This window comes from Dromiciops gliroides, chromosome 1 (genome assembly GCF_019393635.1).
Source record: "Dromiciops gliroides isolate mDroGli1 chromosome 1, mDroGli1.pri, whole genome shotgun sequence".
NCBI classification, from domain to species: domain Eukaryota; kingdom Metazoa; phylum Chordata; class Mammalia; order Microbiotheria; family Microbiotheriidae; genus Dromiciops; species Dromiciops gliroides.
This window is the reverse complement of record NC_057861.1, coordinates 76,745,320-76,758,624: the sequence shown is the minus strand read 5'-3', so window position 1 is coordinate 76,758,624 and position 13,305 is coordinate 76,745,320. Positions and strand designations below refer to the sequence as shown.

Genomic DNA, 13,305 nt, shown 5'->3' with positions numbered 1-13,305 from the left:
GAAGAGGGGGGGAATAAGCATTTGTTGTCTACTACATGCTACCCGCTGTGCTAAGAATTTTATAAACATTATCTCATTTGAGCTTCACAATAACACTGCAAAGGAAGTGCTATTATTTTCTCCCCTTTACAGCTGAGGAAACTGAGGCCCAGGGTCATCCAGCTGGTAATCATCTAAGGTCTTCCCAACTCCAGGGCCAGTGCTCTATCTACTGTGTCACCTAGCTACCTTTGAAAATACTAAAAATGCTTATTGCCTTGACTTGAGGAAAAGCAAAAAAGCTGGTTTGGCTTGACCCAAGAATGACTGAAGAGGCATAATATAGAAGAAACCTAGGAATATAGGTTAGAAATACATTGCAAAGGGGTATAATGGTCAAACTGAGAAATCTGTATTTGATCCCATAGGTAAGAGGAAACTCTCTGAGCAGGTGAATACTTCTACCTTCTCCATGTTATCTTTTAAAAACTTAAGTCGGTTGGTGAATTGGTAAATTTATGGGGTTATATGTGTCTCGTTTGTGATACCCATGGGAAATCAAGTTAGAGATGTCAAAAAAAAGTAGAAGATATGGACCTGGGGTCCAGGTGATACGGGGCTGGATATATAGATCTTGGAATCATTTCTGTAAAGATAAGAGAACTTCAGAGATGTCTGGATAATTTAAATTTCCCATCACTACTATCGCTCTATTCTATGTTTATGACCTAATTCTTGAACTTCTCTTTACTCTTTTTGTCCAGGTAGTGTATGTTGATAAGATTATCATTTCGATTTTTACCTCTATCCATCTTTACCAAAATGCTCTCTACCACACTTTCCCCTTCTGGTTTCTGGATTTCCTCACACAAATAGAACCCTCTCTTTTATTATCCCCTTTTATCTATCCCATTTCTTTTGAATAAGGTATAGCCTTCCTTAGATGTATTCTGATCATAAGTCTCATCCTACCAAATTGTCTCTGTGTTAGGATCTCGATTTTATTTTGCTTGTTAGCCATACTTTGTATGTTTGTCTTTTGAGATCAGTGGTTTTATCATGGGCTCCTTTCTTGGATTTTGTTTCCTTTGGATTTCTGGGTATGTTACCATCTTTCCCCACATGACACTCTCAGTACTCTCTAGAACGTTCTGCCCAGTAGACCCATAAAGACAGTTTTTTTCTCTTTTTGCCTTACTTTTCTTTTCTTTCTTTCTTTCTTTTTTTTTTTTACAGGGCAATGAGGGTTAAGTGACTTTCCCAGGGTCACACAGCTAGTTAAGTGTCAAGTGTCTGAGGCTGGATTTGAACTCAGGTACTCCTGAATCCAGGGCCAGTACTTTATCCACTACGCCACCTAGCTGCCCCTGCCTTACTTTTCAGAGTAAAGCCCCTTTAATTAAGTTGTAAATATATTCTTACCATATCTAATTAGGAGCTCACCACTTCTTGATTTTAAGTTAGGGTTCAGAAATCTAAATGTCCTTCTCAGGACATGACCCACTTGCCTAATATGATTTTCCTTTATGGGCCCTTTGCCTTTGTATTCAGCAACGTGAAGCAAATAATACCTGTGATCCTAAGGCCTTCATTTCTTGCCCAAGACAATGCAATATTTAGCAGTTTTTTTGGTAATAGCATTTGTGCCCTCATCAAACACCAAAAGCAGGCAGTAGTTACCTGTTTGATACGAGACTTTTTTTATATATTAGGTATCTATCCCAAGAGGACAGGAAAACTTGATACTGTTATGGTCATGCTCACAAACAACTGATTCTGAATCCATCATGGAGGCATCAACAACTACCACTACACTTCTCTTCCCTTTAGCCTTACTGGATGACCACACTTTACAGGCCCTGTGGATCTACGTTATCACTCTTTTTTTTTTTTTTTAGTGAGGCAATTGGGGTTGACTTGCCCAGGGTCACACAGCTAGTAAGTATTAAGTGTCTGAGGCCAGATTTGAACTCAGGTACTCCTGACTCCAAGGCCAGTGCTCTATCCACAGCACCACCTAGCTGTCCCTACGTTATCACTCTTTGAAGGACAAGCAGTTATTTCTTCCTCAGAGTATCCAGCACTATCTTTCAGACACTCAAATTTATTTCTTAATTTCAAGTGTCCACAAATTCTTTTTCCATTCCCTCTCTGTATGACTTTCTTCTACCCTCCAACTTCCTGAGAAAGGCTAGGATTCACCTTTGAGATTGTTGAGATTTTCTTGTCTTTGGACCAATCACTGCATGTGTGGCAAGACTTAGGACTCACTCTCCCAACTCACATGTGGACTAACAAGTTGGGTCCCCAGACTGTGGCTACATCCCCTCCATCAGCGTGCTAGTAAATACCCCAGAGGAGACAGGAGAATGTCTTTTTTTTAGTGCTATCAGCTTAAGTCCCCATTCTGGTGTGCTTCCCACCCACACTATCAGTTGAAAATCAATTTAGTCGGGGCAGCTAGGTGGCGCAGTAGATAGAGCACCAGCCCTGGATTCAGGAGTACCTGAGGTTCAAATCTGGCCTCAGACACTTAACACTTACTAGCTGTGTGACCCTGGGTAAATCACTTAACCCCAATTGCTTCACCAAAAAAAAAAAAAAAGAAAGAAAGAAAGAGAGAGAGAGAAAGAAAGAAAATAAATCAATTTAGTCAGATAAATTTAAGTAGCTCTTAGAGAGGGGTATTTCTTAAGTACGGTAAGGCAAGAAAGAAACATATTTATTAAGCACCTACTGTGTGTCTGACACTAAGCACTTTTTGATCCTCACGACAATCCCAGGAGGTAGGTCTTCCTGATTTCAGGCCTGGCACTTATCCACTGTGAAATATAAAATAGCTTCCCCTTCTCCAAGTTTTGACACATTCTCCCACAAAGACATACAGAATCCAAGGGAATATGAGCTCAAGATTGAAGAATATGTGTGGCAAAGAAGAACTCATATCTCCTGGTTGCTGGAAGTCCTTTTTATCCTAGGAATATGCTCAAGAAGTTCCCCTTAGGCATGATATCTTATTAGAAATAAATCTAAATCCAATCTGTCCTTAGAAAACAATGAAGACACTGTTGTCAGCTGATTCCAAGATGACACCAAGGCACCAAAGGGAAGAGAGGAAGTTCTAAATCTTCCTGACCCTTCAAAGCTCATGAGGTCTCTGGCCAAAAGCAGAGGGAGGGGACAGGAGACCTGGGCTAAGACCAAAGCCATGGGCTCTCCTTCACTCATCCCATCCTCAACCTACAAAGCAGTTTCTCCTTAGAGGCTTTACTGGAATGCTACTTCCACTCCAATCTATGGAATGATCCAGGTTCTCAACTAGCTTAATATTTTATAGACAATTCCTAGAGCATGACCAAACTTCCTCAATCAATCTGAACATAATTTCTGGGCAACATCACTCCATTTCTAAAGACTTCTCACTCTTAGTCTAAAGCTTATGTCTGACTGATTGAAACTAAAGGCTATGACTGAGATTGACTGAGACTTGTTCTTACATCATTAAGGTATCAGGACAGTTTATCAACTACTTTAAGTAGGATGGGATGATTTGATTGACTTGTTCAACCAACCATTAACCATGGCATGTTTTTGTGGAAATATGCGGATTTTTTTGTTTTGTTTTTACATCACCTACATTTCCCACTATATCCCTACCTCCTTCCTTATACCAAGCAAGAAAAAAGGCAGTTCAACAAAACTAATCAATATGGAGAAAAATTCTGATATTATTATATATAATGTTCCATACCCAAAGCCCACCTATACAAAGAAGTGAAGGAAGGGCTCTTTCATCTCTACTCTTTGAAGCCAAGATTTGTCACTATCATTTTTCAAGGTTCACTTTCAATTTTTTTTGTTGTTGTTGGGCCCATTCTTTTCATTTACATTGTAGTAGATGTGGTGTCTATGGTCTATGTTGGTTTTGTTTCTTGTCTATGAATTGATTCATACATGCTTTCCCACATTTCTTTGGCATCGTCCTATCCATCACCTCTCACTCTGTCTCATACCACAACTTTGTATGCCACTCCCTAAATGATGGACATCTTTGTTTCCAGTTCGTTGCTACTATGAAACATCCCATTACAACTAATTCATGACATGCTTTGCAGTCCTCTTTCCACCTAGGTTGCTCTGCTGGGTGTTCTGGCTTGTCAACATTCTTCCTAAAAACTTGAACATCTAGACATTACATCTTCACTGATAAAGCCCAAGATGACCTTTATTTTTTAGGCTGCCATGCCATGCTACTGGCTCATATTTAATCTCAAGTTCTTTAAAACCCTTAGGTCTTTTCCTTTTTTCTTTTCTTTTCAATAAAATTTGATTGATATCTTTTGTTTTTATACCACCTGAATTTCTTGTGTCCCTTCTCCTTACACTTTCCAGAGATTTGTTCCTCAAAAGAATTTCTTTTCAAAAAAAAGGAAGAAAAAAACCTGCAAAATCCATTAGTATATTGAAAAAAATCTGAAAATACATGTAATGTTCCACATTTGTGGACCCTGCTACCTCTGCAAAAGCGTGGGAAGAGAACTCTTCTTATATCTCTTTCAAGCCTAGCACAGTGCTTGGCACATAGTAGGTGCTTACTAAATGTATTTTGACTATCACTGACTTTGGGAACACGTTTATCCTTTCTGACGTGACATTAGTTTTTAATTGTTTTGTGCTAATTCTATTTATATTGTAGCATCGTGTATATTGTTTTGGCTTTATTGGGGGGGTATATATTGTTTTCTTCACTTTCCCATAGTTCATATAAGTCTTTCCCTGATTCTTTGTATTCATTATATTTGCTGTTTCTGATAGCACAATAATATTCAATTATATTCGTATACCACATTTTGTTTAGCTATTTCCGAATTGATGGACATCTACTTTGTTTCCAATTCTTTGCTCATGCAAAAAAATGCTACTTTTGGGGGGTATATTTCTTCTTTAATCAATGCCGTCCTTGGGGTATATGCTAATAGTGGAATCTCTGAGTCAAGAGCTATGGACATTTTATCCACTTTATTTACATAATTCGAAAATGCTTTTCAAAATAGCTGAACTAATTCACAGCTTCAACAATGCATTGATGTGCCTATGCTTTCACAATCCCTCCAACATTGACTAATCCCATCTTTTGTCATATTTGCTCACTTACTGGGTATGAAATAAAATTTCACAGCTGTTTTGATATGCATTTCACTTATTAGGAATTTGGAACTTTTTTTTTTCATATACTTGTTAATAGCAATTCTTTTGAGGACAATTTGTTCACATCTCTGAGCACTCTGAGTTCTTTTTGTATGAACTATTGCCTACCCTGCTTCCCCTATCCCATACATGTACAATTGTTTTTGTTTTGTTTTGTTTTAATTCAAGTGTAGGAATTTAATTTACATCTATTAAGGTTCCGCTTATTGTTTTGGTCCATAAAGACCTTTACAGGTCTCTTGAAGCTGGCATTCAATATGCTAGCTACCCCTTACAGCTTTGTGCCACCCACAAATTTGATAAGCATGCCATCGGAGTAATTAATAAAAACACTGACCAGATTAGGGTCATGGATTAGACCCTTTAGCTCAACAGAACTAGGTTCACCTTCAGGGTCAGCTATGCTTTGCTGGGTACTTGGGTGAGAAATGTCACACTCCTAGCCCTAGCCATGAAAAAGCAGAAGGTAGCTTTAGTGGGAAAGAATAGGAGGAAGAGGAAGAAGGGGAGGGGAGAAAAAGAGGGAGAGATTGTGTGTCTGTCTCTTGTGGAAAGCAGAGCAGCCTATCTCTATGCTATTGGATCTGGGATTCAAAGGCCTCTCTCCAAAGACTTCTAAGACCCTTGCCATTAATAATACTTGTGAACTTCAATTTGTTCCCTCAAATACCTTTGCTTCTAAGTCGATTAACCTCCTCAACTCCTAAGACCTATCACACATGAGGACAGGCATATGCTTGGATTATGTCTTCACCCACAAATACTTCACCTCCACATTTGATAATTCTGAAAATCTTCCACCTCACCATAACTGCCTGTCCTTCCAATTTTCCATATGCTTTACTCCTCCAACTTCTTGATCATTCTACTCCTTCCTGCTTTTTTCCAGGCTATCACTCCCGCTCTGACATCACCTTCTTTCCTTCAAAATATCTTTTCATTCAATTTCATTGTTCTCTTTACCCATGAGTCCTTTGCCTCCTGATCCTATTACCACTCATCCCTTTCTAAAATTCAACCTTTGATTATGCCCACCATCCACTTTCTTTTTTCCTACTTCTAAAATAATGGAGGAAATAATTCAAATAAATATGTTGATTGGATCCACTACAAATTTATTATGCACCTCAACTGAGCCATCACTACTGCACACTAATTCTTTTGTCCTTCCTTAACTGATACTCTTATCTCTCCCCACAACTGATGCTTCAAACCTTTTCTCAAACCACCTATGCTACCACCTTCTTCCTCTCATAAGAAGACTTCATCTCAAACTTTGCTGAAGAAACTGAGGCTATCTAATTTGAGCTCCCTTTCCTCTCCAATTCCATACTTCAAATGACCTCAATCCAATCCTAACACCCGCTGCCTCTACTTTCTCAAGGCCCACTCATTTCCCAACCCTTTGCAATCTCACTTTTATCCTTACCATTGTACTGAAACTTAATTTCAAGATTACCAATGAACTCTTTATTGCCAAATCCAACGGCACTTTCTCATTCTTCTTGGACTTTGGGGGGGGGGCGGGCAATGAGGGTTAAGAGACTTGCCTAGGGTCACACAGCTAGTAAGTGTCAAGTGTCTAAGGCTGGATTTGAATTCAGGTCCTCCTGAGTCCAAGGCCAGTGCTTTATCACTTCTCCACTTAGTTGCCCTGTTTCTCATTCTTCTTGACATCTTTGCAATGTCTGACACTACTGACTATCCCCTTTTTCTGGATATTCTCTCCTCTCTCCTCAATCAACTACAATTTGGCCCTCACCTTTACTTTCATCCTCGATAAATACCATTTACTCTCTTACACTCTTCAATCCAAACTGACCTTCTCTTCGTTCCTCACACATACTGGTCCATCACCCATCTCAGTGCCTTGGCATTAGTTGCTCCACATGACTGAAAAGTACTTCCTCCTTATATCTGCCTCACAAGACTCAGCTCAAGCATCATCCTTTTGCATAAAGCCTTTTTTATTCCTTCAACTAGCAGTTGTTAGTGCCCTCCCTATCAAACTACCTTCTATATAATTCTTCTGTATATGTCTGAATCTATTAGCTTTATATTTCTGCAACCTATTCTCTTCTATACTTATCTCCCCCATTAGAATGTAAGCTCCTTGTGATTAGGGATTGTTGGGTTTTTGTACTTGTTTATTGATTTCTGTGATACTTTTTGGTCACTGTTCTTTTCCCATCTTTTGGAATAATCCTTCTTGGTTTCCTTTGCAATATCATTACCTGTGTCCTTCCCTCTTTGTGTGAGCATACTATAGGTCTCTCCTTTGGGTCCTCTCCTCTTCTCTCACTACATCCTTTCTTTTGGTGAGACTGCATAAAATCCCATGAGTTCATCTATCTTCTCTAAAGCTAGCTAGGTGATGCAACAGACACAGGACTAGGAAGATATGAATTCACATCTGGCATCAGACACTAACTGTGTGACCTTGGACAAGCCACTTAATCTCTTTCTGCCTCACCTTCCTTATTTGTAAAATAAGGGTAATGGCTAGCATTTACCTCCCTGGGTTGTTGTGAGGATAAAATGAAATTTGGAAAGCACTTAGCACAGTGCCTGACATAGAGTAGGTGCTTAATAAATACTTCTTTTCTTCCTTCCTTCCTATGGAGATGCCTCCGAAATCTACATATCTAACCCTACTCTCTTCTTCCCAGAGCACCTAATTATCTGAGCATCCTAATTTATCTGCTTGACATCTACATTTGAATACCCCATTGGTTTCTCAAACTCAACATGCCCCAAACAGAACTCATTATTTTTTCTCCCAACTCTACTCATCTTCCTAAACTTTCCTAATTTTGTAGAGGGAACCACAATTCTTCTAGTCACTTATGTTCAAAGCCTAGGAGTCATCCTTGATTTAACCTCTATGTTCAAACAATTACTTAACCTGGTAGATTCTATCTCTTGCATCTGATTCCTACTCTCTTCTCACACCAACACCACTCTTATCAAGATCCTTATCAACTCTCACATAACTATAGGAAGAGCCTCATAATTAACCTCCAGGAATCTAGTGACTCCCCTCTCCACAATCTACTGTCCTTACAACTGCTGATTTTATATTCTTAAATCACAGGTCTTGCTCTTTAACTTCCCCATACAAGAAACTCCAGTTTCCTCTTGCTTCTAGGATGAAATACCAACTCTTCCCTGACATTTTAAGCTCTTCACAACCTGGAGTCAGCATATTGCTCCCCCTCATGCACTCTACTTCTACCAAACTGTTTACAATCTTCCAACTTTTGCCTCTGCACAGGTTGACTCTTGTCGGGAGTACTCTTTTTCCTCACCTCTTCTTGTTGGAACTCCAAGCTTTTTTTCAAGACTCAGCTCAAGTGACACCTCCTTCAAGAGTATGTTTTCCAGTTGTTAGTTCTGCCCCCTTGTCCTCAAAAATTACTTTGTATTTACTTTGCATATGGCTAGTATGTACTTATCTGTGAACAGACTGTAGTTGCCCCAGGAGAATCAACCAATCAACAAGAAATTTATTAGGTGCCTACTATGTGACAGGCACTGTACAAGGCAATAATGATAAAAGATACAAGAATAGAACAAAACATATATAATATATACACACATATACATATGGGCAGTTAGGTGGCGCAGTGGATATAGTGCTGGGCTTGGAGTCAGGAAGACTCATCTTCCTGAGTTCAAATGTGGTATACGATATTTACTAGCTGTGTGACCCTGGACAAGTCACTTAACACGGCTTGCCTCAGTTTCCCCATCTGTAAAATGAATTAGAGAAGGAAATGACAAAGCACTTCAGTATCTCTGCTAAGAAAACCCCAAATGGGGTTGTGAAGTCAGAAACGACTGAAAAATGACTAAACAACAACATATGTAACATATAAACAGCTTAAATATAAAGTGAATAAAAATTAATATATGCAAAATTAAAACAAAGTAATTTGAGAGGGAGGGAACTAGCAATGGAGGGGGGGGGGATAAAGAAAGTCGGTGCTGTTGCAAGTGCCATGTCGTGGAGATGACTAATTTGGCTGGATTGTAGAGTGCAGGAGGGGTAGTGATGTCTAATGAGGCTGAAAAGATAGGTTGGGGGCAGGTGGTGAAGGACTTCAAAAACTAAATAGAGGAACTTCTGTTTTATCCCAGAGGCAATAGGAAGTCACTGGAGTTGATTGAGTAAGGGATTATGGTCATATTTGTGCTTAAGGATAATTACTTTGATAAGTGTGTAGGAAGGACTGAGTTCTAAAAGAAAGGAAAACAATTAAGAGGTTGTAACAATACAGATGAGAGGTGATAAGAAGTAACTGGACATGGAAGAAGGGGTCTGATAAGAGATGTTACAAAGGTAGAAATATCAAGTATTTGGCAATAGGTTGAACATGTGGGAGTAAGGGAGAGGACTCAAGGATAATGCTAGGGTTACAAATTTGTGAGACTAGAAAAATGGTGGTGCCTTAAACAGAAATAGGGAAAGTCTGGAAGAGGGAAGGGTTTGCAGGGAAAACCAAATTGGTTCAGTTTTAGACATGTTCAATTGGAGATGTCTTTAGGGCAACCAGTTTGAAATCTCCAATACACAACTTGTGATTTGGAGAATGAAGTTTCTGACAGCATTGGACCTGGGTATATAGATCTGTTGGTCATCTAATAGTCACATAATTGGTCTCCCTGCCTTGTCTCAGCATGGGAGCTAATGAGGTTACTGAGAGAGAAAGCAGGGGGGACTAGGACAAAACCTTGGGATATCAGTTATGTTGCATTGTGCAACATGGATGATATACCAGCAAAGGAGACTGAGAAGTGGTTAGTCATGTAGGAGGAGAACACGGAGAATCACAAAAACCTAGAGAAGAGGCAATATCCAATAGGATTGGGTAGTCAATAGTGTTAAATGCAGCAAAAAGGTCAAGAAGGGTGAACACTGAGAAAAGGCCATTTGATTTGGCAATTAGGACATCACTGGTGACTCTGGAGACAGCAGTTTCAGTAATGTGAGGAATTCGGAAGCCAGATAGCATTAGGCTGAAGAGGAGAGGAGAGGAAGTGGAGACAATAAATGTAGACAGCTTTTTTCAAGGAATTTGGCTGAGGGAGGAGAGATGCAGGAGTAACTTCCTTCAGCTCTGAGGCTGTCTCACTTTTGTATCTATACTCCCAGCCCTAGCACAGGGCACAATACACAACAGTAGCCTGGGCCCACTGGCCCCTATGTTGTTAGAGCCAGGGGAAGCCATCTCCTCTGGGCTTACTTTCTTCTATTTAGTTTCTGACATGTCCCTTTCCTTCTCTTTCTTTACCTGTTAATTCTGACCTCCAAAGGGAACAAACTCAGACCATCAGAATTGCCCCCTCAAATCACGGTTAACCCTTGTTCCTGAAGGTATGAAGAGTCAGTCTTCAAACAAAAGCAATGGTCCTGCTGGATTACCTCTGAATTCATTAATCTATCATGGGGAATTCTAAGCATGAGTAGTAAGATGTAGGGGTCCACATTTTTGAAAGTCACAGAGACAGAGATGTACAAGAGTCAAGGGAAACCTGAGGTCAAGTAAGATTAGACAAGGGAGACTAGAGATGGCTTTTAGTGTCTCCAAAACCCCATGAAAGCCTAATGCAGGTAATGGGGATAAAGGGTGGGAGAAATCTCTTCTATCAGTATTGCCAATCCTACCTGGCACAAGCCTTACATAAGTATATTCTATCTAATACCCTGGAAGGAAAATGGAACTGTTCACTACCTGGGAAGGATCCAAGGCCCTTCTATGGAAACCATTTTGGCCTATGAAGCTCAGAAATGGGTGTTGCCAATCCCCTAGTCAAGGACAAAAAGAGAGGTCTTTAAAACTACCTGCTATGTTTCTGGTGTCAAGGAACTGCTAGGTGGGACTAGATGACCTCTAAAATATCCCTTACGACTTTAAGTTTTTATGATTTTAGGTACATGACCAGAAATCAGAAGGGAGGGCTTAGGGTGAAGGGGAGGTTACCGCTGGCCAAGACAGGGACCAAGTAGGACAACAGGCATAAAACCACCTTCTCCCCTCTGGGCCTCCTTACCTGGCAAGAAGAGTAACTCCTTCTTCATGGCCTTCAGATGTCTTCATCAACTCCCAGCCACCTTCCAGACCCATGCATGTGATGACCTCACCACTTCCTCCACGGAACAGCATGGCCTGCAGTGTCTCCACAGCACAACTATATAAAAACAGGATTTGTCTACTTATCTTGTCTTAAATATGGTCTTCTCTCTACCCTGTGGGGTTTTAGAAGAATCTTTCTTTTCCTCTTCTTTCCTTTGGTTATCAGAGTCTAGCAGCAGGATGGAACCTAAGGCCTAAACGAGTTATTGGAGGGATGTACCTCAAGGTACATAGAGACTTCTATTTGTACCTAAGGCCATCTTGACAAAAGGCTTGCTGAGTCAGACAGCACACCTGTAGCTAGAAGAATTCACCTATAATAAGCACAGAGCCAGCATCACATGGAACATAAGTATTACACTGTCAGACTCAAATATATAGAATTTATGGATTAATTTTCTTTCATTGGCTGGGGACAGATTATATCTAAAGCTATATGTACTTGTCTCTATACTTGCTCAAAGAGTTGAGCAAACCCAAGGATGACCTCCCCCAAGTCACTGCAAATTGACAGGACACTGGGCTTGTTACTGATATTTAGCCATCTTAAACATGCACATGGGTCCACACACACATGCACTCACACTTCTGCACGTACATTCATGTGGTCCATTATGCAGGAGTACACTGGTAATCCTAGAACAATCATAGATCAGTGTGATAAATCTTTTATTTTTCTTCCAGGGATGCCCAGATTAGACTACTGAGTGACAGAAAACAAATTCAAAAGGATCCATATCACATGAATGGAAAGTCATCTACTCTGTACCTAGCCAGTTAAAGTCCAATGTTGCCAATCCTTCAAAAGTAAGTGTGTGTGTGTGGGGGGAAGGGAGATGTCAGGGCATAAACAACCACCCCAAGATCTCATACCTAGAATAATAATGACAGTTGACATTTATATAGCACTTTATAGTTTTCAAGGGGTAGCTCAATGGTGCAGTGGATAGAGTGCCAGGTCTGCAGTCAGGAACACCTGAGTTCAAATCTGGCCTCAGATACTTCCTGGCTATATGACCCTGAGCAAGTCACTTAGCCTTGTTTGCCTCAGTTCCCTCATTTGTAAAATGAACTGGAGGAAGACATGACAAACCACTCCAGTATCTTAGCCAAGAAAACCTTAAATGGTATTGAGAAAAATCAGACATGACTGAAATGACTAAACAACAACATAGTTTGCAAAGCACTTTATTTACCCTATTTTATTTGATCCTCACAATAATACTGAGAGGTACTGCAGGTATTATTATCCTCATCTTTCAGATTAGGGAACTAAGGCTCAGGGGGATTAAATGACTTACCCAAGGTTATCCAGCAAGGAAGTGTCACAGGAAAGACTGAATTTAGATTTCTCCCTAACTCCAAACCCACCATAATCCCCAATATACGACATGACCTCTCTCAGGGGTCACCTAGTCCAAATTGTATTGAAACAGAAATCCACCCCTCCAGCAAGTCTGAGATGGTTGTACAGCTTTTGCTTAAAGTGATAGGGAACTCACTACCCCTGAAGCAATCCATTTCACTTTAGGACAACTCAAATTGTTGGGAAGTTTTTCTCTTTGTTAAGCTGAAATTATGCAATTTTCATCTTTATGTCTATTTCTTAACTTACCTCTTAATCACTTCATCTGAAGGAATAAAGAGACTTTAGGAGGAAAATGGATGAGTATTATCACAAAACTAAAGCTATATTTAAGCCTTATAAAAAGGAAGAAACCTATCAAGTTTGGAGAGGAGATATTCACAATCAATTTACACCCCTGCCACAATTTAGCCCAGGAAAGCATGTACCTATTTATCTCCATTACATGAGCTAAACATGAGGCAAGAGGAAAGCCTTAGGACCACATAAGCTCCCACGGTCAATTCTCCACTACATGAAGGAGTGAGTTATCTTCCACTCTCAAATCAAGAAGGACAATGAATGCAGGGTGCTAGGGGACATCCAAGTTGAGCAAGAAACGTTTCCTGGAGACAA

At 40.0% G+C, this 13,305-nt stretch overlaps 1 protein-coding gene across 1 annotated transcript in view; it reads right to left on the bottom strand.

Moving 5' to 3' along the window:
- Nucleotides 1-13,305, bottom strand: part of MROH1 (maestro heat like repeat family member 1) — a 177,452-nt gene that overhangs the window by 27,382 nt on the left and 136,765 nt on the right. Inside the window, 1 exon segment of the mRNA XM_043977158.1 lies at nt 11,242-11,379. Within this exon segment, the coding sequence (XP_043833093.1) occupies nt 11,242-11,379 (138 nt within the window).